General features: G+C 35.6%; 1 protein-coding gene across 2 annotated transcripts in view; it reads right to left on the bottom strand.

The window, feature by feature from the left end:
• LOC142350972 (uncharacterized) overlaps nucleotides 1-25,082 on the bottom strand; it is a 38,336-nt gene that overhangs the window by 947 nt on the left and 12,307 nt on the right. Inside the window, exons 4-10 of one of the 2 annotated variants that reach the window (XM_075402999.1) lie at nucleotides 19,749-19,797; nucleotides 10,141-10,226; nucleotides 5,454-5,619; nucleotides 4,987-5,160; nucleotides 4,404-4,574; nucleotides 3,728-3,994; nucleotides 49-185 (exon numbers count right to left, since the gene is read on the bottom strand). In XM_075402999.1, the coding sequence (XP_075259114.1) occupies nucleotides 49-185; nucleotides 3,728-3,994; nucleotides 4,404-4,574; nucleotides 4,987-5,160; nucleotides 5,454-5,619; nucleotides 10,141-10,226; nucleotides 19,749-19,797 (1,050 nt within the window). The remainder of the gene's footprint in view (nucleotides 1-48; nucleotides 186-3,727; nucleotides 3,995-4,403; nucleotides 4,575-4,986; nucleotides 5,161-5,453; nucleotides 5,620-10,140; nucleotides 10,227-19,748; nucleotides 19,798-25,082) is intronic. The other variant, XM_075403000.1, reaches the window with a different exon arrangement.

Here is a 25,082-nt window from a genome sequence, read left to right as displayed (position 1 = left end):
CTTCTGAACTACTGCAAAAATTTCAATCATAACGGAAAGATTAAAGACCTGCGATCCAGCTGCAGCTGCGGTGCTTCCCATGGCGGCAATGGTTGACTGGCTGGCATTCTGGTTCTGCTGCTGGTACTGCATCAGATAGTTCTGGTAGTTGGCAGTCAGGTCAGGGGTTGGGTTAGTCGAGCCACCTATTCAAAAGATCAAACCAGTTAATCACCATTATCTTTACCAAACTATATCGTCGGACATCATTTTTCGCAAACGACTGGCGTGAGACTGTCTTTGGCTGCAGTGAGCTTCATCTTGGGCAGGCTGGCTTCACTGGGTAAGAGTAAAAACTGCAAAGATGCCATTGACTCTCAAATAGTAGCAAATCTTTGTTTGAGAGCAATTAAACAAGTGCAGCTAACAAAACATAGATTAAAGAGTTGCCAGAAGATAGCTTCGTAGATGAGTAGTCTCAAAAAGACAAAGAAAACACATAGCCGACAAAATGCCGGAAAACATCCGCCATTGAACCGCCAGAAATTGACAGAAATTTTCTAGGCGTCAAAGTGTTTTTATTTGGTGTGTAGATTCCTCTTATTCGGTTAGACTCTAAAATTATTTAATTCAGCTTCTAAACTGAAGGCTTTTAAGCATAGTACTAATGCTAGCTAGAAATCGCTTTAATGAACTTTGATAACCTAATGTACTATGACTTAATAACCGGTCTTTATATGTTTATCCAGCTTCTTTTGATTTTGCTCTCTTGACCGTGACCGTATTCATTACAGAACGTTATTCAAAATGTGAAAGAATTTAAAATACATTCAGTTGAAACAGTGAGTGAAGTAAGTCAGCAGTCAAGCGTGAACATTGTGACTTATAAAAAACAAAATATGTGATCAAAAGGTAGAGCAAATTAAAAACAAAAAGGGGAGCACCTAAATAATAGCCGCTGAGAGGCTGACGGTGGCTATTAAAGAACGGTTATCTATACGTGCCATTCTATCAAAAACACTTCTCAAATTCATTCACTGGACGCAGCGCATGAAAAAACAGAGCCGGCAGATTGCCGGAATAGCTGCGAAAGAATAGACCTGCGTGTCGTATAATAGATATTGAACAGTACAGAGACAGATCTAAATTGAAAAAAAAATCGTCTCCACTAAAAAAGCTAGGTAAAAATTATTCAGCGATAAAACAATAAAGATTGTTGAAATTCATCCCACAGAAGCCTCTTATTAGGGACCTTTACTGCACATATGAGTTCCTTTGACCTAACACAAATTCAAATTAAACTTAAGTTTTAAAAAGCAAAAGTCATTTTATTAAGTGAGGTAAGTCACTTGTGATCAAAATCTAATCACGCAAAAAACTTTTGCTAAAGAGAGTGAGAAATGACGTCACGCGCGCAAAGCCGTTAGTGAGAGGAAGAAGTCATTCAGAAAATTTGACTTCTTAAGCTTTTCTGTGTGAACAAATGTAAAACGAAAAAGAGTGTCAGACGACAAAACAAAAAACATAGCCGGAAGAATTCAGGAACCGACTCGATGCGTCAAAACTTCACAAGCAAAACCGTAATTGCAGCGGAAGCCGTTACCTTTTGTATTAAACCATTAAGTCATTACCTCCCGAGCTCTGATCTAAACATTGGTGAAACTTAAACTACTGTTACCAAGAGAAACAATATGCAGCAAAATTTCATAATATTGAAAACGTTTGGTAACGTTAAAAAAATCCGAAACAATCCAGCTGGTCAAAATACTGATAGGTTGAAAACGCTGACAAGGCTATCAATTGCCGCCAAATAATTCACGCTTCTAATCTCAAAGATCGGGAAAGCAAACGGCAGATAATAATATTAAAAACTAAGTTAAATCTTTTCAAATAAGAATGCTCAAATTTAATTAGAAAACTACTAAAATTACACTTCTAATAACAGCAATTAAGACCAAAAACAGCACATACTTCTTCCTTGTTGTACATATTCTACACAACATGATTTCATACTAATTCAAAAAATAAATTGATCATAGAAAAGAAACAGCAGAAGAACATTAACAGCAGAAGAACATAAACAGCAGAAGACAAAAAATAGTTGAAATTAATACCAAGGCCGGAAGAAAGTTGCAGTAAAAAGTAATAAGTGGACATTTTGGAAAAGGCTTGCTAGCAAACTCTCAGTACTGCCATATGTTGAATGAAATCAATTGCAAACCAAAGAAATGACGAAAATCTATGAAAGGCTGAAAAAGTTAATAAAACGAAAAAAATGTATGTGCCAAAACAAAGATAGAATGTTACTAACTAGAATGTGAAGAATATGGGCACAATGTAAGGAACACCTTAACAGAAAGACATTCTTGATTTTTGAAAGTTAAAAATCAAATTAAAAAAATCAAGAAAAACGAATACATTTCATTGTTCAGCATTCGAGACATAGAAAAGATAACTAGTCATCCGATACAAAGATCTATCCTCCTGAAGAGAAAAAAAATAGGAAAAAGCAGAATTCAAACATACGAAACATTGAAACTATTGCAAAAAAAATGGTCAAAAAACTTTTAAGACTGCATTTAGGAAAAAGTTTGAACTGTTTTTCAAAAACTTAACGCCAAAAAATGATTTAACTTTTAATGAAACGAAATTGTAACCCCTCATCTTGCACAAAAAGACTATTTCTAGTAAGTAAAACCAAATTAAAAACCAAAAAACTGACAAAAATCTGAAAAAACTACCAAAATCGGATTAGCATATGTACAATTTTATAAAACAAAATTATATCGAGGTAATAAGAGGCGTTGAGTATATGAATTTTCAAAAAGAAGTTGCCATATTAACTGATTTTTGACAAACAGACGGTTAAAAGATCCAAAATGACAAAATTAATAGAAAAAAAACAAAAATTAACTAAATAATCAAGAAATATGAGCCAATTTTGAACTTGAAACGCAATCTTCGGGCTCCACAAAACACAATGGTATCAATTTTCGAGGTTTACAATTCAATATAGCATCGAATAAAAATAATTTCTACAAAAAACCAAATTACAAGCAAAAAAAATTGGGTCATTTAGACGAAAAAACGGCTAAAAACGGTTACTTATAGGTGCCATTCATTCAAAAACTACTTTCAAAGTCAAAAAGTCATTTATTAAACGCATTCATCAAAAAGTCATCAAAAAAACTTCTCTCGCTCAGAAAAAGTTAGTTCACACGGCAATTTTACTCACTTACGCTTTTAGGTCAAAACAGCGTCTGAACGAATAGTACCGGTAAAAAAAAACCTGAAGAAAACCAATACTCCTCTTCGAGTCGTAAAAACCAAGAGCACCGCATATAGCTCCGCTCAGCTTACAGCTTCGCAGCTATAAAAAACCCTTCTAGCTCAAAAAATTAGTTTACATGGCATTTTTACTCACTTTAGCTTTTATTCAAAAAGACGCCGGAACAAATAGTAATTCCGATTAAAAAAACCTCTAGAAAACCAATACTCCTCTTCGATTCGTAAACAAAAAAACAAGAAGGACAATAATAGCTCCACTCAGCTATTTAAAAACCCACTTACCAATGTATTAACACTTCAAATAAAAAAAAAACCTTTGCAGGTTATAGGAATCGCTAGTCTTAGCAAATATGTCTTTTGTGCTATATAACACATAGCACAGGAAAAATGCTATTTTATCAACTTGATCGGTTCGTTTCTTTCAGACCACCCAGTGGGGTAAATTGTCTAGAAAATTCACCTGCAGCTCCACCCATGGCGGGGTTCACACTACCTGGGTTGACGCTTGGATTGCCCTGCATCATTCCAGCAGCTGCTGCCTGTGTCCCTGAGCCCTGCTGTTGCTGCTGCTGTTGGACAGCGTACCATAGCTGCGCATACTGGGCATATGCCGCAGTCTGCGATTGCTGAGCAGCAGACGCTCCTCCTCCAGCCGCCGCGGCTCCCGCCGTGGGCATAGCTGCCATGTTGAAGTTTGTTGCCGGGTTGCTATTCGGGACAGCTGCTCCTGGAAAAAGACGCGATCATATTAGAGGAGTATGTCCAGACCTCACAGAGGCGGGGGGTTCTGGGACATAATTTTCGATGCCCACTTCCCGCTTCTTCAAAAAAATAGAGGACATTAAAAATGCCGTCTTTGCCAACTTCAGCTCCAACCCGATTCAAAATGATCATAACCAACGTCGAAAAAATGCTCAAATTAAAATTATTTTGAGTTTTGACTCTTTGCTATTGCATAACCCTAAATTAGTAAGCTAAAACAAAACAACGCGGAATTCATCGAACGAATGCGACGAAAAATTTCATCCTGACCTATAAATTTAGACATTTTCATTTCCTCGGAGCACTTATATTGTCTACTGATTTTCTTTTGTTTTAAAGCTTCAATAAAATGGTTACCAATTTTACAAACTTGCCTTGTTGATAAGACTGCTGCTGGGCTTGCGCTCCTCCTGACTGGTTGAACATCCCGGCAGCACTTGAGGCTGCAGAAGCGCCTCCTCCGCCCATCATCTGGCCACCCTGTTGGCTCCTCTGAGAATCACTGCTTCCTTGCATGCCCGGTTGTTGCTGAAAGCCTCCAAAACCTTTTGCAAAAAAATGAGCTATCAAATAAACTCCAAAACTAGCCAAATTTGGCATTTAACGGACATTTATAGAGAAATTTAATTCAAAGAAGTTGGGGACAGTTTTTTGGAAGCTAGACTGTCCTATAAAACTAGTCAGTCATCAGCTCCCTCAGGCTCTAACCTTGCTTTGACATACAACACCAGAATATCAGTTGAGGAAACATTTTCAAATATTTTCTCTATTTGCTGTTAACAATTAAAAAAAGCCAAAATTACGATTCGAGCTATGCAGAAGATGAAATGAAATCGAGTATGCCGTACAATTTTCGACAAAATGGACCAAAAAGAGCCAAGATCCGTTTTTAACACCAGTAACCACTGGGATAGTTAAGGTATAATTGCACCAAAATGCTTTCTACGATGATCTAACCTGGATATCCCGGGAACCCTCCCATGCTAGGCTGGCTCGATTGTTGCTGTTGCTGCTGTTGTTGTGATGATCCATAGCCAGAGTTACTTTGACCTCCGTCATAACTTCCATAGCCCCCTGAACCCCCTTGACCTCCACCCCCTTGACCTCCGTGGTAACCACCGCCATAGCCTCCTATAAAAATGGCTCTAATATAATGGGATCAAATTGCCTAAAAGAACAGTAACTTACTACAAAGTCTAGTAATGAGTTTCACCAAAGAAAAAGCATAGCAAAAAAAGTTTTAATCAAAATTAAATAGCTTACAAAAATGGCTAAACTGTCGACGAAACATTTTTCGTTAAGTGTAACCAAACTAAGTTGCAGTTTCGAATTTTTCCCAGTGCGTTGATTTTTTGAGTTTCGAATTTTTCCCAGCGCGTCGATTTTTGAGCTAGATTTTTACCAAAATAACCCAATTTCCTTACCTTGTTGGTTGTATCCACCACCTCCACCTCCGCCATTGTGACCATATCCCCCCTGATTTCCACCTCCGTAACTTCCACCGCCGTACTGATTATTGTAGTTTCTTCCACCTCCATCTTGATTCCTTTGATATCCTCTATCACGATTTTCACATCTTTTCACCTCAACCTGCGAACAAAGAACTCGTTCAGGCTAAGTAATTAAATGCTAATGACATCATAATTTCAAAATTGAGAACTTTCTAGAAAAATAATAAAATGATACTGAACCTGGCACAATTTCGGACGTTAGAAGATAATTTAAATATTTTTAGATTCATTTAGAGTTTTGAGGACAGCATGAGAAAGATTTTTCAAAATCTACATTTTTGAACAAAAATATTTGAAAGATTTAGGTTTTAAAAAAGTTAAATTGATAAATTGTTTGATGATTACAAATTTGACCAAATTAGACAAATCAAGAAGTTCAAAATTGTCATAAAACCATTCATTAACAACGCTTAAGTTAAGACACAAAGTTGACAGAAAGTTTAGCCTGATACTAAGATATTGTTAGATAATTTATGAAAAAATAATACAAATGAATGTAATAAAGTTGAATGCAGTAAAAAGAACGCAATTTAACAGTTTCTCGTTCCTAATATTAATCTAGCAGAACAGTAAATAATGTGTCGAGAATGGCTTGCAGGTCATATATAAGAGTAGATACAAAACTGCCTTAAGTTTTAAGTTGAAACGGTACTTATCAAACTAGAGATATGAAAATGAGTCACATTAAAATGGCTTTTAATCGACAGAATTAAACAGACCCCGTCAAAGAAACGAACAATTATGCTAAATAATTAGCTGAAAAAGTGCTTTAGAGCGTCAGTAGTATAGTAGATATCTAAATTGAGAGTTCGTACAATGAAAGCTTACACTTCCTGATCCTATTAATTTTTTGAGATTTTGGCTGATGTAGTTAATTATTATTTAGACAATACAAAGACATTTGAACAGGAAGGCTTGCAGCTTAATTAATAAGTTTATCTAAATAATTCCATAAAGTGGTTTGGATATACAATTTTCAGACTAATTTGATCATCAGTCTTTAAATAAAAGCACTTGAAATCAAATCTAAAATTAACTTTGCAGTCTAAAATTAAAATAATTTTCATCGCTCTCAAGTAGAAAAAACCGAATCAAATAAGAAACGAGAATATGAAATTACAGTATTGGAGATCGTTACCCTTGTCTGGGATGCAATGCATTTTTGTAATCGAAGTTTGGACAAACTACTGGCTGGCTTCAATTAGCAAATAGAAATCTACAAAAACAAATGGTTTCTTCCAGTTGCGGAAAAAAACCCATGGAAAAAAACCCAACTTCATTTTAGATAGGAAATAAACCCCCACTTTACTATTAAAGAGCTGCGCATTTAGCGCGTTTGGCCATGCCTCGCGGGCCATGGCCATGCCTCAGCGGCACGTGGGACTTGATATGACACTATCACAATCGAACAAATTATTCCGACCGAAATTCAATTTTAAAATTGGGGTTTATTTTCCTTAGGGGTTTATTTCCTATCTAAGTTTAAGTGGCTTTTTTTCGTGCGGGTTTATTTCCTAGACCCGGTTTCTTCTGAGTTTTCTATAATTAACTTTGTTTCATTGCTTTTCCTACCCCAATGTGGAGGGGGGGGGGGGGGGAGGATCGAACTTCATGACAGATGAATTTTTTGTGAACCTCATGCGTTATTTTCATCTTTTGATTTCCTTTGGCTCACAATGGCTTTTACAAACAAACTTTTTTACAGAACGAGAGCAATTGGATCACTCAAAAATGAATAAGTGTGAAAAAATTCACTAAGTAGTCAAAGAATGTTCTAGAACAAAAACGCAAAAATGGTCAAGCAGCAATTTTACATAAAAGAACAAAAATTACTATAATGGCTTCAAAATACTTCGTTTGAGATCCATTAATCATTAAATTTATTGCTCAGTTAACCAAAAATGATCTTTTGAGGAGCTTTCCAACCATCTTTTTTAAATTACGCTATTTTTTTTAATATCCGCCCTCATTTACTCAAACCTTTATTTCTGCTTTGAATTTTCTAATTTTGTTTACACAATTTTCAAGAATTTAGATGCACTCAATAAACAATTCATTTTGACTTATGTCGCTGTATTTCAACTGTCTTTTCGTGAAAACGGTCAAAGGCAAAATAACGAAGTCAGTCAGAAGATAGAGAAATGTTCCCGGAAGTTCCTCCCTCAAATTTTCAAAGTTACATGAAAATCGAACTATTAATACAAAACTGATTTTGACATCAGCTTTTCATTCTATAACTTAGGTACTCTTTAGGCTCAGTTGCAAGTGTAACGTCCATTTCAATATTTTTGAAGTATTTTTCTTCCGCGGTCAAATTTTTGGTAACGCGTGATGTCCTCAGTTTCATAATGGCCTTTGCCTGCTTTAATGAGGATGTCTGTTTTGTTTCTTAAAAAAACACTTAATTAAACAAAAAACGATTTGAGACAAGCCATTAGAAATCTTTTTAGTTACAAAATTGAACGAGCTCTTAATCAAAAGCGTTTTCATCAGACATTTTTTCCTCGTTGCTATTTTGGAGCTTCATAGCAGTCGCAGTTGTTTTATGACAATCTACCAGTTAAAATGTTAATTTCGCTCCTTTTGACACTTGGCCGATCCTTATTGAACAAAATGTTTCGGTTAAAATTTGCTGTGCTTTGCTCAGGTAAACATGATTCAGCTTGTTTTTTAAGCTAGATTTAGCTGCTAATGACAGTTAGGTTTTCTGCCCTGTCATCAAAAATACTAGTATTCTTTACAATCAGGGAAATATTCCCTATTTTTCATGAACAAATTGAAATAAATTTACAAATTTTTCGGCATTCCTGAGACCACAAATTTAAAATAAAAAATAATTTTGCATATGAGAACTCGCATAAAAGCAACAGAGAACAGCAAAATTCAATCACATCGATTTAAAAGATATAAGTAAGCGAAGCAAATATTTTTGAAGAATGTGCTTTTCGAAAAACGATTTAAGGATTTTACAACGCCTAGGAACATGCATTCCAGCATTAAATTTTGAGAAAAATGGTAGAATTGATGAAAACTAGGTACAACTCAACGTAACCCACCCAATCCTTACCTTAGGTCAAAAACTTATCTGAGTTCTAAAATATCTACTTTTTGAGAATCAGAATATATTAACAGCCGCTGAAATTAGCGAATTTTTAGACGACGACAAAATTGAACAAATTAAAAACAGACTATCGACTGCTCACTGAGTTAAATTTAATTTCTAAACTACGTTCGGTAGTCTTATTCATGGCATTCTATGGATAGGCCAGAAAAAATACCTCGTTTAGCATGACGCCATTAATGTTGTTTACATGCATCTTCAGAAACGCCATTGATTCCAATTGTAAAACGTGGGCGTTGAAATTGTACCATCTGAGATATTGTTCCGTTCTTAATGCTGTCAAAACAGCGGATACAATTTACCCGATTTCATTTTACCTAATGCAATCATACTCAATTCAATCATTCCCAACCTGCCATTATACCCTATGCTCTTTCATCTTTTCGTTTACTAATTCGATTACACATTAGCAGTCTCTATTAGAAGGATTTTCAACATACATAAGCGGATAATTTAATCCCATGTTCGGCTGTGATAGTTTCATATCACGTCCCACGGGCCTCAGAGGTATGGCCATGGCCCTCAGATGTTATGCTAAATAATCGTTCTGGTAAATTTAACAATAGGGTAAAACAAAATTGCTATTGCTAAACTGACAGGTTGGGTATAATGATATTGAGTAAAATGGAATTGAGTAAAATTGTCCAAACACCCAAAACAACAATACAATTTAAAAAAAAATGAAATTGCTGATCAGAAAGCGTACAATTTAGAACAATTCGATGGTCGGGCGCGGAGACTAAATATTACTTCAATTGTTAAGATAATCATTCAACAAGGACCAACATGAGCTTACTAAAACCATCAAACACTATTTGAGAGACATTGGTTAACCTCTGGTGATATCTTAATTCAGCAACAACAAAATTCGACCTCATAAATTCTATCAAACCAACCATAATAGTTCAGAACATAGTAATTGAAATGATGCATCCGAATATGGAACATTTTTGATTAATTGGGAAAAAAAAGATTATCAATGCATGCAATTATCATTTTGCTTTAAAAAATCTTTCCAAACTAAAACTTTAAAAAATAAAGCTTTCAAAATTAGATCTGATTGAAAAGAATACAGGTGAACTTAATGGTTATTGAACAATTTCATATAAAATATTTCCTAATTTAGGTCATGCATTTTAAATTAACATCCTCAACAGAGAAATTAATATATTGAGTTAAAACAAAGCTGGCTAATATAAACCCATTACTTCGTCCACCTGAACAAGACAATTTTTTGAACAGTTACAGAATAAAATTCAATTATCATCAAATTTTGAACTGTTTAAAAGCTGACAAATAACAGGAACCATAACTTAAGGATTCTAATCGCGAAATTATCTACCAAGTATTAAATTTAATTATTAAATTGTGCTACGCGAAGACCTGAAAGATAAATACATCGTTAGCATAAAACAATGCTTATTAAAATTTGAAAATTAAGTGAACGAATAATGAAATGAAATGAATGAATAGCTATACTTGTTTGCCCATAAATTCCTGGAATCGTTTGTTGAATGTCGCATTGTGTGCTCCCTCCTCCGTTTCGAAAGTTATAAACCCGAAACCTTAAATCACATCACATTACATTCACACAACACAATAAATCCCGCAAACATTATACGACCTCTTCCCAAGGGTCAATTCTTCCGTTGATACCTGAAATTGGGCAATCTATAAATTTTTTAGCTTGCCCTTTAAACCAAGTTGGAATTCACATTGAATTGTATTTTTCTCTATTTTGCGCACAGTTAGTTCAACTGCGGCCAACAAGAGCAATTATGAACCAAAATGTATTAACATCATTCCCAGCCCGACTCAGAAAATGCAGGCCAAATATGTCCAAATATATCTATGCTGTCATTCGACAAATTGCTTACATACACTCACTACAACCAGATGAAATAGGAACCCCATGATTCACTTTCGTGTGTACAGAACCGATTTCATTAATGTCTCAACAATTAAAGAGAGTAAATCCAAATTAATCATCACTAAATAGGTCTAGCTTTAGGATAGATACCATCAGCCTACAAGTAAACATTTTAATTTGTTCGGAACATACTTCGGTAACGACAATGGCGCCCATTATAAAGTTTACTAAGGTATACTAAAACCTGTCAAATGAACAAAAGATATTTGTCCTCGAATGAACTAATTAGATTGTTCATGGATTCAGATCTGATACATCATGCGTAATTGACTATTTTTAAAATTAGGTTTGCACTTCAGACAAAATGGCAATAGAATCCGATAAATCCGATAACATCTGATAACATAGAATCCGATAAATCTGAAATTCTGAAAATAAATGCCTACAAAGGCCATGAGGTTTCTGTCCACCAGAATATTGAGAACAAGGTAGAGTTAATCTTTAAATGCTTCGTACATTTTGGCAGAATTCTAAGATTGTTAGGACTGAAGAATCACAGTCTAAAAGGCAACATGCTCTCACAATCGAAATCAAACGGTTCACTGAAACCAATATTATCTCCCGACACATCCATTATTTTGATTCGGTATTAAATGTAGTTAACAATGCCAACACTTGTTCGTGACATCTGAAACAGTTCCTCAAAATTACCATTTTTTATTAATACTACAGTAACCGCTCGAGCAGCTTGTCCATCGGCAGTGCTAGACAAAGTTCACGTAGTAAAAACATAGCTGGCAGATTGCCAGAAAATAGCCGCAATAGATTCGTAGATCGGCAGTCTCAAAAAAGCAGTAAAAAAGACAGACCAAAAAAATTGGTCTTATCATTGAAGGCTGATCTGTCACATTTTGATTACAAATCTGTATAAGTTATTGCTGCCTCTATTAGCTGATCTCAAATAACCTTCATTTAGAGTGACACACACCCATTTGACCTTATCTCTTTGAATTAAAGTAAATAAAAGTCAATTTCAAAGTGAGGAAGTCATTTCTGAGAGTGAGGTAAGTCAAGTGTGACCAAAAATCTTATCACGCGAATGAACAAAAAAACTCGCTCCACTAAGAGCGAAAAAAGACGTCACGCATGCAATTCAGTTGAAATTGCATGAACGAATGAACAAAAAGTGGCTGTGACGTCATATGGTCGTAACAAAAATCATGACGAAATAAAAAAACATAGCAGGACAAGTCCTGACGTACAATTCAAAGAATTTTCATTGACTTTGCAAACTACTAGACCTAGAGCGGACAATGAGTGAATTGGGAAAACCATTTCTAAAAAAATCAGATGAAAAAATGAAGAAAAAACAGAAAATCAATGTCAAAATGCTGCTAGGGAGATCAAAAAACCACTAGTTTTTTAAAACTATTTAGAAAAAAATCCGATCCAAAAAATCGAAAAAAACAGTAAAAACCAGAGTGAAATTGCCGCATGTGAACAAAAAACCACTACCGAGAAACCGAATTTTTGTTCAAACACCGTTTCATCACTCTACTTTAAAATTAGAGCGAAAAAAATTAACGCCGCAAAACCACTCGCTTTTTTGCTCCATTTCCTGTTTCGGCGTGACCAAAAACACTACTCCAATATGACTTCAAAAATCATGAAAATGTGTGAACAGATCTGTAAAAAAAGACAGCGCCCCAATACAATTCAAATTCTTTGATTAGTAAAAACCAAGAGAAGGCCAATAATAGCCCCAGCTATCGCTGTGCGGCTATTAAACAAAAACGATTTGAGACAAGCTATTAGAAATCTTTTTAGTTACACAATTGAACAAGCTCTTAATCAAAAGTGTTTTCATCAGACATTTTTTTCCTCGTTGGTATTTTGGAACTGCATAGCAGACTCAGTTGTTTTATGGCAATCTATCCGTTAATTTTGCTACTTTTGACACTTGGTCGATCCTTATTGAACAAAATGCTGCGAAAGACTGCTACGACCTTCAAATAAAAGATCACAAGAACACAGAGTAAAGATATAAATAGTGCAAAGCAACAAATTGAAATTCCGAACTCAACAATAAATATTAATTTTAAAACAAGAAAGAAACAATTGAAACAACTAAAATAATTTGACAAGGAGGCTCGTATTGGACGCTCGCACATAATTTTCCGACCCCATTCATCCACATTCTTGACAAAATTGTCTACATAATGAAGAAATTTCAAAACCTTTCAAAAACTCAACCTTTCAAAAACTCAAATAAACTAAAAAATAATTGGTGTATGAGAAAAATTGCCTCCAAATCAAATCAATTAATAGAAAAAATGCCATATTAGAGGGCCGATGAGACCTGCCATTATTAAACTACGAAAAAAAGACAAACAACAAAATCAAACAGCAACAAAAATTATTTGCATCCAAAACTCATTGACCACATTTTAAGAAAAATTTAATAAGAGTCAAAATATCATTAAAAACCTATATTAAACAAAGTAATTTGTACTCCAGTAGAAAACATAACCGACTAAACGTCGGAAGAATTGCTCTCGTAAGATTAGTGGGAGCTCTAATCAATAGCAGCCTGCTTCAGTCGGGGGGAGGAGGGGAAGTCTAAATGGGACTGAGAAATTCAATGGTAAGCTTCAAATAACCACATTAGAGGTTAATATATACCACGGCTAAGATTTAAAGTGAAAAATGACACCAGTTTCGGCACACTTTTCACTTAACTTTGAGGATTAAACTGGCGCCAATTGAGTTCAGCTGCTTGAAATTGTGATTGAGAGGGAAATTTAGATCACGCAAAACGCAGACAGTCAAGGGCGAAAGTCACTCGAAGTAAAAACGGTCAAGCAAAAATTTTGCATTAAAAAAGACAAAAACGTTTACAATAATTGGTTTATTAGGAGAACAATTGAAAACACGGGATCAGTCCTTAATGAGACTTAATAACAAGTAGGCAAAAAAGGCAAAGTAAAAATACGTTTATAGTTTTTGAAAACAAACAATTTCAAATAATGAAATTCATTAGATATTCACTGAAATTTTTAAATAGGCTTATGCTCATTCATACCTTTATATGAAGATATTGAGACCAGTAATTATCTAGAATATGTTTGTACGTCTATAAAAAAGAACGACAAACACGGAGAAATGAAAAATGAATTTTTGCGAAAAACCGTAGCCGAAGCCGTTAAAATAATAAGCAATTCACTATTAACACAAGATATGTTCAATTGCGATTTTCATCAACGCTAATATTGTGATATGCAACTTGTTATTAATGGGAATAGGTAACAGGTAAACAACAAAGAACATCGTAGTGCAAAGTAAGTTAAACACAACGTCTATTTTTTTAGGCAATTGATTTCGAAGTCATGAAAAATTTTAGCTATAAACTGAAATCAGTAAATAGATTACTTTTTTCGTCCTTAGGGATCAGATAAGACCTGCAATTATCCAGAATTTTTAATACGACTACAAAAAAGAAAAAGGACAAAAATTATAAATTCTTTTAAATTCTGCTATAAGACGGAGGCGAAGCCGTTAAAACCAAAATCTAATCATTGAAAAATTGTATGTTCGATTGTGCTTTCTTTCCAAATGCCAAAAATGTGATATCTGACCTGTCATTAGAAAGACAAGACCAGAAAAGGAACCTCAAAGATGTAAAATGTCTAATATTTTGTTGTGAAAACTCGTTATCAAAGCAGAAAAACCATCAGTTAAAACGTAAAACCAAAAAAAAAAATCAAATTTAATCCATTAGAAAGACCTGTCCTTTTGGCCTTAAGCTACAAGTTGACCAAAAAAGATAAAACACGTGGCAAAGGTCAATAATCTATTATTTATTTTCAAAACAAGAATTTTCATCAATATATACTTGTGTTTTCAAAATCAATCAATAAATACTTCATCTTTATAGTCAAAACGACCACAAAATTTTGACTTAAACAACTGGATAATTTCTCCTGCAACTCCCTAGGAAATCATTTGTCAATAAATCATAAACAGATGCATTTTGGATAATTACCGAGTTGAATTAGCAAAAAAAAACTTGAAAAAATAACTCAAAAACACTCAAAGAAAGCGCAATTTAAACTAGCCCCATTTGGATTTAACAAAGATTGTGTCAGCAGTTTTTAAGTGTGTTAATCCGGTAAATTTGAACAAGGTGAACTAAAGAATTCTATTTCTGATGCCATTTTTGATAAAAGGCTGAATTTTAAACAGTTCAAAGGCACTCTTCTAACTTCAGAGCTAAAACCAACAGCACTATCCTTGACAATTTTATCATATTTCTTAAATCAAAATTGGCAAAAAAAATCGTAAAAACCGAACAAAATGTGAAAACAAATATTCGGAACAAAAGTAAAAAACAAAATGTGAACAGAAAACGGAAATCAGTTAAATGATCACGAAACTTTAAACCTCGATAACTCCGTGGAAATGAAACTCAAAAAAACTTTCTAATTATATATTCTACGCTGGAGGGGCTGCCTTATGATACCACTCGCAACTCCCTGGGATGGAAACTGATTGGCTAAAATTGCCAGAAAAAAAAACCATTGGAGTCTATAGTTGCTCAACCACTGAAGTGGGTCGGGATCAATGATGTAAAGCTTTTCATCTGTACAATTTTTTAAAAAAAAACTGGGATATATCAATTCAATTGATTTTTCCCATAAATCTTATGAAAGATCACCAAAGTATTAGAAGAAAATTCACGTCGAAAACAGTATTAAATAACGTCACCTATAGATTCATTTCCTGAGCTGATTTGAAAATGTCTTTAGAGCGAGGAAAAGTAAACAAAACAGAAATCAAACTGATAAAATCATGAAAAGTGAAAGTTCTACTTTTATGATTCACGAAGGTTAAATTTGATTTCTACAAAACTTAATCTAATCTCATTTACAAAGCATACATAATAAGTTTTGAGTCAAATGAAATGATTCAGAATCCGATTTTCATCAATCCAGTTATGCTTAGCAAGACATTTCCATTGGATCAAAAAATTTCAAGGAGATCAATACGTCGCAGAATCACTACGCAAATATCAGTGACATTTTTGAGAAAAAAGACTGTTGAGATTTGAGAGAAACAATTTCGGTGAATCTACAAAAATCAGACACAGTAGTCTAATCTCATTTACAAACTTAATCTAATCTCATTTACAAAGCATACATAATAAGTTTTGAGTCAAATGAAATGATTCAGAATCCGATTTTCATCAATCCAGTTATGCTTAGCAAGACAATTCCATTGGATCAAAAAATTTCAAGGAGATCAATACGTCGCAGAATCACTACGCAAATATCAATGACATTTTTGAGAAAAAAGACTGTTGAGATTTGAGAGAAACAATTTCGGTGAATCTACAAAAATCAGACACAGTAGTTCAAGGACTGTTTAAGCTTAGAAAGTCCATTTTCGTTTATAGGCAGTAATAGAAAAATTTCTGACAGGAAAACAAAATATCAGACACATTTCCGGATTGTAGACGCAAATATTATTATTCAGGCCGTCAAATAACAGAACAGAAAGCAAAGATATAAACTGTGCAATGCAAAGAAAAATTGAACTTTACGTCTCAATTCGAATCGCGCACTTTGTTCATAGGTAGCGCTAGAAAAAGCTGAATTCCTAAAATAAAGCATTGGAACCGTTGTCGTATCTAGCCACGAAACAGATTATTAGGACCTTCAACGGAACACAAGAACATAGAGCAAAGATGTAAATCGTGCAATGCAAAAAAAAATTGAGCCTCCGATCTCACAATAATATTAATTTTCAAACAAGATTCCAATACTACGGTTATGCTATTTATTACGGTAATGCAAAAAGTAAGTAATTAAAAAAAATTGAGCTTTGCAATTTGATCTATTGAACTATAATTATATCATTTCGAGTTTGTATGGTAAATTCGGTTGCAAGTAGAATTCTCCCAGAAATCTTTAGCACAAAAGCTTCAGACAAAAACTAAGGATTAAAAAAACCAAATGCACTACCTATGGATTCATTTCCTGAGCTGATTTGAAATTGTCTTTAGAGCGAGAAAAGTAAACAAAGTAGACATCAAACTGATAAAATTATTGAACGCGGAAGTTCTCCTTTTATAATTCACAAACTTTAATCTTGATTTCTACAAGAGCTAATCTAATTCCGTATTGAAAGCATCGATAAAAAATTTTTTGAGTCCAATGAAATTATTCAGAATCTGATTCTTATCAATCAAGCTACGCTTAGCAAGACATTTCCAAAGCTCAAAGCTTTAAATTGATATATCATGTGTACTCGCTAAAACAACCCATCCGCCACAAAATGAAAAACCAGCAAATGCTTTAACAATTAAGGCTGAATGTTTTGAGCTCGGCTCTACTTCCATTTCAAGATCTATAAATCACTGCAGAAGCTCTATCTGGAAATAGGCAACAAAATGTTTGCCACGAAAAAACACTTCCGACCATTAAAACATACCCGGCAGATTGCCGGAAAATAGCCGCCGTTGATTCCAACAAGCATGATTGGGATTGAAATAACAGAAGATATTGAAAAAAAAAAAGATTTTTGTTCAAAAACATTTTTTTAAGTCCGATTTATTTTGATGGTATTTCGTAGTTGAACATACTTCTGTTTCTTAGAGAGAGGCTACAGGGGCTACTATCAATAACAATAAGCATTAGAGATGGTAAACAAGACTTATAGGAACGACGTTCAAATAGCGGGCATCTAAAATTGGGCTTTATGGGTTTATCCCGTTTCTATTTCTGACATCCATTTTTGTATTAACTCTGTTCATTTTGAATTGCTTTGCTGAGCAACTGATGTTCAAAATCACTTTTAGCAGAATGAAAGAAGAGAGAAACTAGCCTAGAGAAGTCAAAAAGATTTCACGCATAATGTTGAAAAGGCGGCAAAATGAGGTAAAGCGAAACATTTTTTTATTCGACGAAGTAAAAAAAAAAAATAGGAGCGCTATAATAGCCGGCTGAGAAGATGAGGGCGGCTATTAATAAAAAGAACACAGGTAAAAAAGATAAAATAGTATTGCTCACATAAATCAATTGCGAAAAGACGCGTATTTTGGAAATGGTTACCACACAATTTACAAAATTTACGAATTAACAAATGAAACAGGGCAAATGACAGCGACAAATTACTCCAATATGAGACCAATACGTCACCGGAATCACTACGCACCTATCAATAACATTTTTGAGGAAAGACAGCTAATCTTTGAAAGATTTAATCTCAACGGCAAAAGCTTGACAAATCTTGACAAAATCAGAAACAATAGTCCAAGGAATGTCTAAGATTAGTAATTTAAATAATTCAAACTCTACTTCAAGCCTTACTAACACTAACCGATACTACATAATATTTTGTCTGAACGCAATTAAAATCGGGGATCTTTTCCGTTTGTGCCCCCCCCCCCCCCCCCCCAGCTTAGTGTGCGCATTTTATTTGCACACCCGACGCACGTGCCGTATTTTTACATAATGATTTACTATGTAATGGCACGTGCCCCTTAACTGTGGGGGGGGGGCGCATAACTTAATGGGGGGGGGGGGGGGCGCATAACTTAATGGGGGGGGGGGAGGCACAAACGGAGATCCAAAATCGAACTAAAAGTTTGGGCAATAAAAACGTAATATTTCCCAGAGAACGTAATATTTCCGTTCTTCTATAGCTTCTGCAACCTTTCAACAGATAATGCGTTGGCAATTTCAACCAAGGCAAACCTAAGACAACTCTTTTGATTTGGGTCCGGTAGAATTGGGTACAATACTTATAAGCCTCAAACGCAGGTGCTATTTCACGTATAGTATTTTGTTGTAAGGCAGTAGATGATTCTCAACTTTGCGTCATGATTAGCAGTGTAGGGGGAGGGATATGAGTGTTAAAATGACAGTCGCGCGTTAGGGTTAAAAACAATATGCACCCGATATTTTGGTGATTCTTGATGAAACACAGGATCTATTCTGTTTCCCCCCCCCCCCCCCCCCCCCCAGCTTAGTGAGCATAAATTTTTTATGACCCCCAGGCGCACGTGCTATTTTCTTACATAGTAACGTGCTATATAACAACATATAATTTGTAACTAGGGGTCATAAAAACACTGGGGGGGGGGGGGGGGCGAAACAGAATAAATCCGAAACACATTTCTATGAAACTTCGAAACTTCTGAAGCATTGCAAGATACATCGCAACAATAAATGGTCCAAGCTTCTTATTTCTTTCACTATTGGTCAATGAACTGAAAGTTTGTCATATCACGGACATAGATTGCATAATAGTGCCCTTTATACACTTGAACGAGGGAAATTTCCATGACAAGTACCCAATGGTTATGTAAAGCTCAGATTAAGCATTTTGGGTGTGAAACAGGTCAAAGTTTGAATGAATTTCACAAAGAATTCAAAGACGGTTTAAAGATCAAGTTCATCAAGTTCAAATAAGTCAAATATTTTATCGAAGACCGATAGTTCAAAGATAAATTTAGGATTCCGAATTAGATCGAAGTAGATGTAAACGATACATGTGAAGGAGAACTAAATATATTAATCTAATTGCATAAATTTATATTGACAGTCTGGCTAATTTAGTTCAAAATACTTTTAATGGCTACATTAAGTTCAATTCGGGTTTTAAATATTTTCGAGTGTTGAACAATATTAGGGAATGAAAGATAGGACGACTAAGATCTTTTCCGTTAATCCTGCTTCTCCTCCACCCCCCTCTCCGTACCTTATGCAGTATATGTTCCATTACATGGTAACTCTTTATAAGGAGTTTTTATAGCACATGCGCTTGGTGGTAGCATAAAGTATACACGCACTAAGCAGGACGTCAAACGGAAAAGAGCCGACAACTTTAAATAAAACAAGGCTTCAGACATAGTATTCATTATAAAGAGAAACCATTTGAAGTTCTGGGTTGAAAACAGAAAACCAGAGCCGAATGAATCAAGATTCTGCATCCAATATGTTTTGATTTTTTCATCTACGTTTTCTCTAACAGGTGACGAACACAGCTTGTACTTAGTTCTTAACTTGTAGTAGCCAGCTATCATTTCGAATATGATAGGACTTTGTCCTTATACGAAATTGATGAAAAACCGCAAGATTCCGCAAGCACTAAAATCGGGATGCCTCAAAATGTGTAAGATTTGATGAAGCTCACGATAGCGAAAAAAATTCATTACCTTTGGGCTGTCGTGTTTCTCTGTCAGTCGGTATCAGAATATCCGTAATCTGAAACACAATTTTTTAATTGTTTAATATATTTAAGAATCCAAGTTATACTAGAGACGAAAAGGGAGTAGTTGGCGTCAACCGCCAATTAAAACAAGGAGGCGCGGTTAAGTGCGATCGCCATAGCCGTTCACTTTTATCGACCGTTCACTGATTTCTTTTAAAAAATGAGAACCAAAATTAGAAACCAACTACCGCCGGACAAATTGCTCTCGAACAACAGGCAGGGAAGTTTCATTCGCGCTGCAGCCTAGATACATTTTTCTTTATGGGTGCAAAAAAATTCCGACAAGGGAAGGATTCGAACCCCGACGTCCAGCGTTCTCGACAGAATCATTAACCAATCGGCTATCAGTCCCTATTGATTACCTATCTGACAATCGCTTTTATTTCAGCATCAAAAATTACTTTGCAGTGAGGGCAATTGAGATCACCCATAAACGAAGAGAAGCGTGAAAAAGTCACTTGAGAAGTAAATATTCTAGAAAAAAAGCGTAAAACCGGTCAAGCAAAAAAATTCGCATAAAATAGACACAAGTTAAGGATGCTTGCTTCAAACTTCGTTCGAGAGTAACTAAAAAAACATAAAAATAAGCCATACGAAATCGGATAAAAAAGGCGACACTCAGAAGACTTGGTTAGAAGCAGAACTTCGATTAAAAAAACTTGACAAAACAGTCCCGAATAGCAAAATATTCCCAGACAAAACAGTCCCAAAAAAGCAGACAAAATAGTCCAAACTAAACATAGAGTTAAACATATGCACACCAATTAACAAAGGAAACACTTAAGCTATTCATATAATTGCAATTCATTGAACAAATATTAAGCTGATTACAACATAGTTTTAGCCAAAATGTTTAGCCAAAATATTTTGTCTGGGACTATTTTGTGTTTTTATTGGACTATTTTGTCTGGGAATATTTTGCAATTTGAGACTATTTTGTCTGGGACTGTTTTGTCCGGACACGAAAAATTAATATTAGTTTGAAATGTTTTAAAGAGCAGGTCTTGTTACTTCGATCTCCTCAATGCTTTACACGAAAAATTGTTGCAAGTAGCCAAATAGTGATTGAGTTAAACAATTCCCTCCCCCCACAGATTTAAAACGAATCAGAACAACGAGACTGGAGAATCACATAAAATTTGATTCAACTTCTGATCGCAGAACCAGTACTGGTACATTTTCACCAGAACTTTCCCAGCACAGCAAAAACCAAAACGAGCTTATCAAAAGTAAAATCTAATTAAGAAAAGCTTTGAGGCAGTTGCAAGAAGCAATTGATTTTTCGAAAAACTAAAAGTAATAAGTAATATTAAATAGGTTTTAAATTTTGTCACAATTTTTCAAATCTTATAGAAAAAACGTCCTATTTACGTATATTCCATTTTCAAAAGCTTAAGACAACAAAGAGCAAAATTAACTTCACGATCAAACCAAAGATCCACCAGGAAAGTGCATCCGTCACACGCTCTCGGCTAGTAAAAACATTCCACTGATCAGCGGAAGGAGAATCTTGCCAGCATACCTCGGTGGCGAAGTCAAACAAAGCTCTCAAATTTGCAAACTTTACTTTTACTTACAAAACCAACAAAAAAGCAAGCGCAGGAGTAAACTGTTGAAAACTTTAGAAATTAACGATATCGAGCATGAAGACTCAGACTCAAATAAAACTTATAAAATATTCACTATCTATTAATAGAATGAACTCAATTCTGATTGGACAAAAATGTAAATAAAAAGTATAAATACGAAATGCATAACACGAATTATTCATTCATTCTTCAATTGATTCTTGCGAAACTTAGTGCTATTTTCCAACCTCAGAACTTGTGAAATTTTCTCATCTTAGCAGAATACCGGACGCTTGCGAACCTAAACACTTAGAAAAATATTTGAAAAGGAAACATAAAAACGGTACACGGAACCTAAATATTAGTAGGAAACTCCTAACAGAATAGCTTTACAGAGAGCTATCATATGGCGACAGAGATCAAGAGCGTCATTCTGCAACACTAAAGAAACGAAATCAGAGAAAAATCATCACAGCTGAAGCTTCATAAAAAAAAAAGAAACAATTGTCTCAAAATTCATGTTTATCTCAAATTAATGTTTATTCTTTTGGGAAATTTATCACTCAAAAACAAGCAAATTCTGGATGCCGTTTTACAACTCCCCAATGTCAAAATTGTTCCATCGATCTCCAAGAGGTATGGAATATTCATTATTAAAAATAAATCAAACTCATTAAAACTCAAACTCCAAGAAGGTGATATACACGAACTTATAGAAATTAATACAGGAAAAACCAACTTAATCACCTCACAAAAACCAATACGCCAGACCTGCCCACTTTGTCGATTGAAAACAAACGGACAAGATCAACAGGAGAATTGTTCCTTTCACTCATAAATAACAACAACAGATATGGCCGCGCCGCACCCACCACACGTATCGCTCAAACGTTTTGCCGGACTACCCAACGAAAACTGGGACCAATTTGAAGGTCTTTTGAGAGCAAGCATAGCAGTTGCCAGAATTCCGGCGGATCACAACCAACAAGCCCGATACCTACATTTACACCTCGACGGAAACGCATTAAACTATTATCTACGCTTACCAGAAAACACACGAAACGACCTTGATGACGCATTAGAACAGTTACGCAACCGCTACTCAGGCCCAGACCAACGGCGTAATTTTGAGTTAGACTTACAGAGCAGAAAATTTGATCCCGTGAAGGAACAACCAGACGATTTTCTAACTGACTTACAGCGGCTTGCCAACTTAGCAATCGTCGATGACGTTGGTGCCGGAATTGACCGCAATGACGAGCGCACAAGAAGAATCCGAGAACAATTTATACAGGGGATGCCCTTCAAATACAAAAAAGTTCTTCTCAGAGAATTGGACAATGTCGGAGTAAACGACTTATGCTCCATAGTCAAAAGACGACTTCGAATAGACCAATTAAACCCAGAGCCAGCACACACCACAGCCTTCAACTCACTAACAAGCTCCCAAAACTCTGCTTTTAACCAAGCGGTCGAAAACATAATGGCAGCAGGAATAGCTTCAATTCAGGCATCAGTCTCACAAACAACGCCACCAAGATGGCCGAACACCACCCAGAATAAATTTAACAAGCCTTTCACAAACTACAACAGAAATAACACCGCATACAGAACGCCAAACCAAAATAGAAGCTTCTCAGGTTATCATAACCGCCCTTTCTATCGAGGTAGAGGAAGAGGTACAAACGCGATAAGCAGATACAACAACCAAAGTCAACAATACAACCAGCGACAACGATCTCCCACGCCAATGCGAACTTTTTGCAGGATATGCGCAAGCAACGAGCATACCGCACGTGATTGCACTCAGAGGCAACCACCTTATCGCGACGCAACAATGCCATTCAACCAACAGCCAAAAAACTGAATAACCTGCATGCTTTTCTACAAAAAATTTCTTACTGTACAACTAGCTATAACGAAAACGTCTTTCTAATTCCTATTCAATTAGGCTCAATTACAATGAAAGCGATAGCTGACACTGGAGCATTTAGTAGCGCTATGTCACAAAAACATTTTGATAAAATCTACAATCATCTAACGCAAAAACCCATAAAAAAGGCACCACCGGAAATTACGGTCTCCACAGCGTTTATGCATCAGTCTCAAATCTTATTCACGACAAAACTAACATTCAAAATTGGCCATTTAGAACTCACAGAGGACTTTATGGTTTTTGAGAAACTCTCAGGCATATTACTTGGATTCCCCTTTTTCGACAAAAATGAAATAACAATCGACGCCCACAACCGCTATCTACATTTCCCTGATTTCACATTTCAGCTGAATTTGATGCAGACAGCAGGCTCAAAAACATCAAAACGATTCAATAATAAGCGTAAAATTTATCTAAAAACAACCACTCGAGTTATCATTAACCCCGGCGAACAGAAAATGATTGAACTCATGCCCTATCAACCATTAGAAGCAGATCACCAAATTGGAATAGTAGAGCCCACAACACAATTCGAAAACATAGGAGTTTGCCTCACGAGTACGATAAACAGAATGCTAAAGGACAAACCAATTCAACTAATGGCTATCAACACAACGGAAGTACCGATCACAATCGAAAGAAACACACTACCTGCAACCTTCACGATAATCACACCCGAACAAGCTCGCTATCTTATCCCATTAGAGCCCAAGTTGCTGGAAACAAATAATTTCTCAAAGACAACAAAAACCATATCGAAACATATTGAGAAAGTAGCGAAGGGCCAGCTAAATCACATCACAATTAACCACAACGCAAAATATTGGTTCCCAACCCCAGAGACAACTGAAGATCCATCCAAACTCACAGGACTAGAAAAACGGATTTACGAAGAACTCATTCGCTTCAAGAAGAGAGAGTCCATTCGACCACTGGATAATGCAGAGGACCGAAAAATATTCTTGGAATCCTTTAACTGGCACGGAAGTGTCCTAACAGACGACGAAAAGAAGACAGAGGATCTCTTATTGGAATTCAACGATATATTTACAAGACATCGCCTTGACATTGGCTACACCTCAAAATTCTCAGTAAAACTGACACCTGATACTGATAGACCAGTATATTCAAAAAACCAAAGAGTTTCCATCCACCTCAAAGACGATCTCCTAGTAGAACTCGCCTTATTACAATACTACGGCGTGATTACAACGTTGCCATTCAGTAGATATTCATCACCAATCTTTGCAAAAAGAAAACCGAATGGCAAACTACGAATATTAATAGATCTGCGTAAAATCAACCACTTGATTCGAAATGACTATAACAACAACAATTTCCCAATAGCAACACTGGCTGACGCAGGAAGCCATCTTGCAGGCAAAAAGCTCTTTTGCAAAATGGATGGAAGCCACGGATACTACTCCGTGCCAATGGCCGACGAGCAATCCATTCAACTGCTCGCTTTCAATTTTGCATCGCGAACTTACGCATTTAAAAGATTAGCACAAGGACTGAGCAGAAGTGTTAGCGCATTCAGCTCATTCATGCGACAGAATCTTGACCCCGTAATTACCGCTGACAAATGTTTTCAATATGTAGACGATATTGGAATAGGTGCTCATGATCTCCCAGATATGCTGGAAAAACTATCAGCAGTCTTTACGTGCATCAGAGAATCAGGAATGAAGCTAGCTACAGATAAATGCGCCTTTGGTTTGAAGGAAATTCAGTTCTTGGGGAACACGATAACTTCAGAGGGTTTGACCCCCAT

This window comes from Convolutriloba macropyga, chromosome 12, assembly GCF_964194025.1.
Source record: "Convolutriloba macropyga chromosome 12, txConMacr16.3, whole genome shotgun sequence".
Taxonomy (NCBI): Eukaryota; Metazoa; Xenacoelomorpha; order Acoela; family Convolutidae; genus Convolutriloba; species Convolutriloba macropyga.
This window is presented reverse-complemented; position numbering and strand designations above follow the sequence as displayed.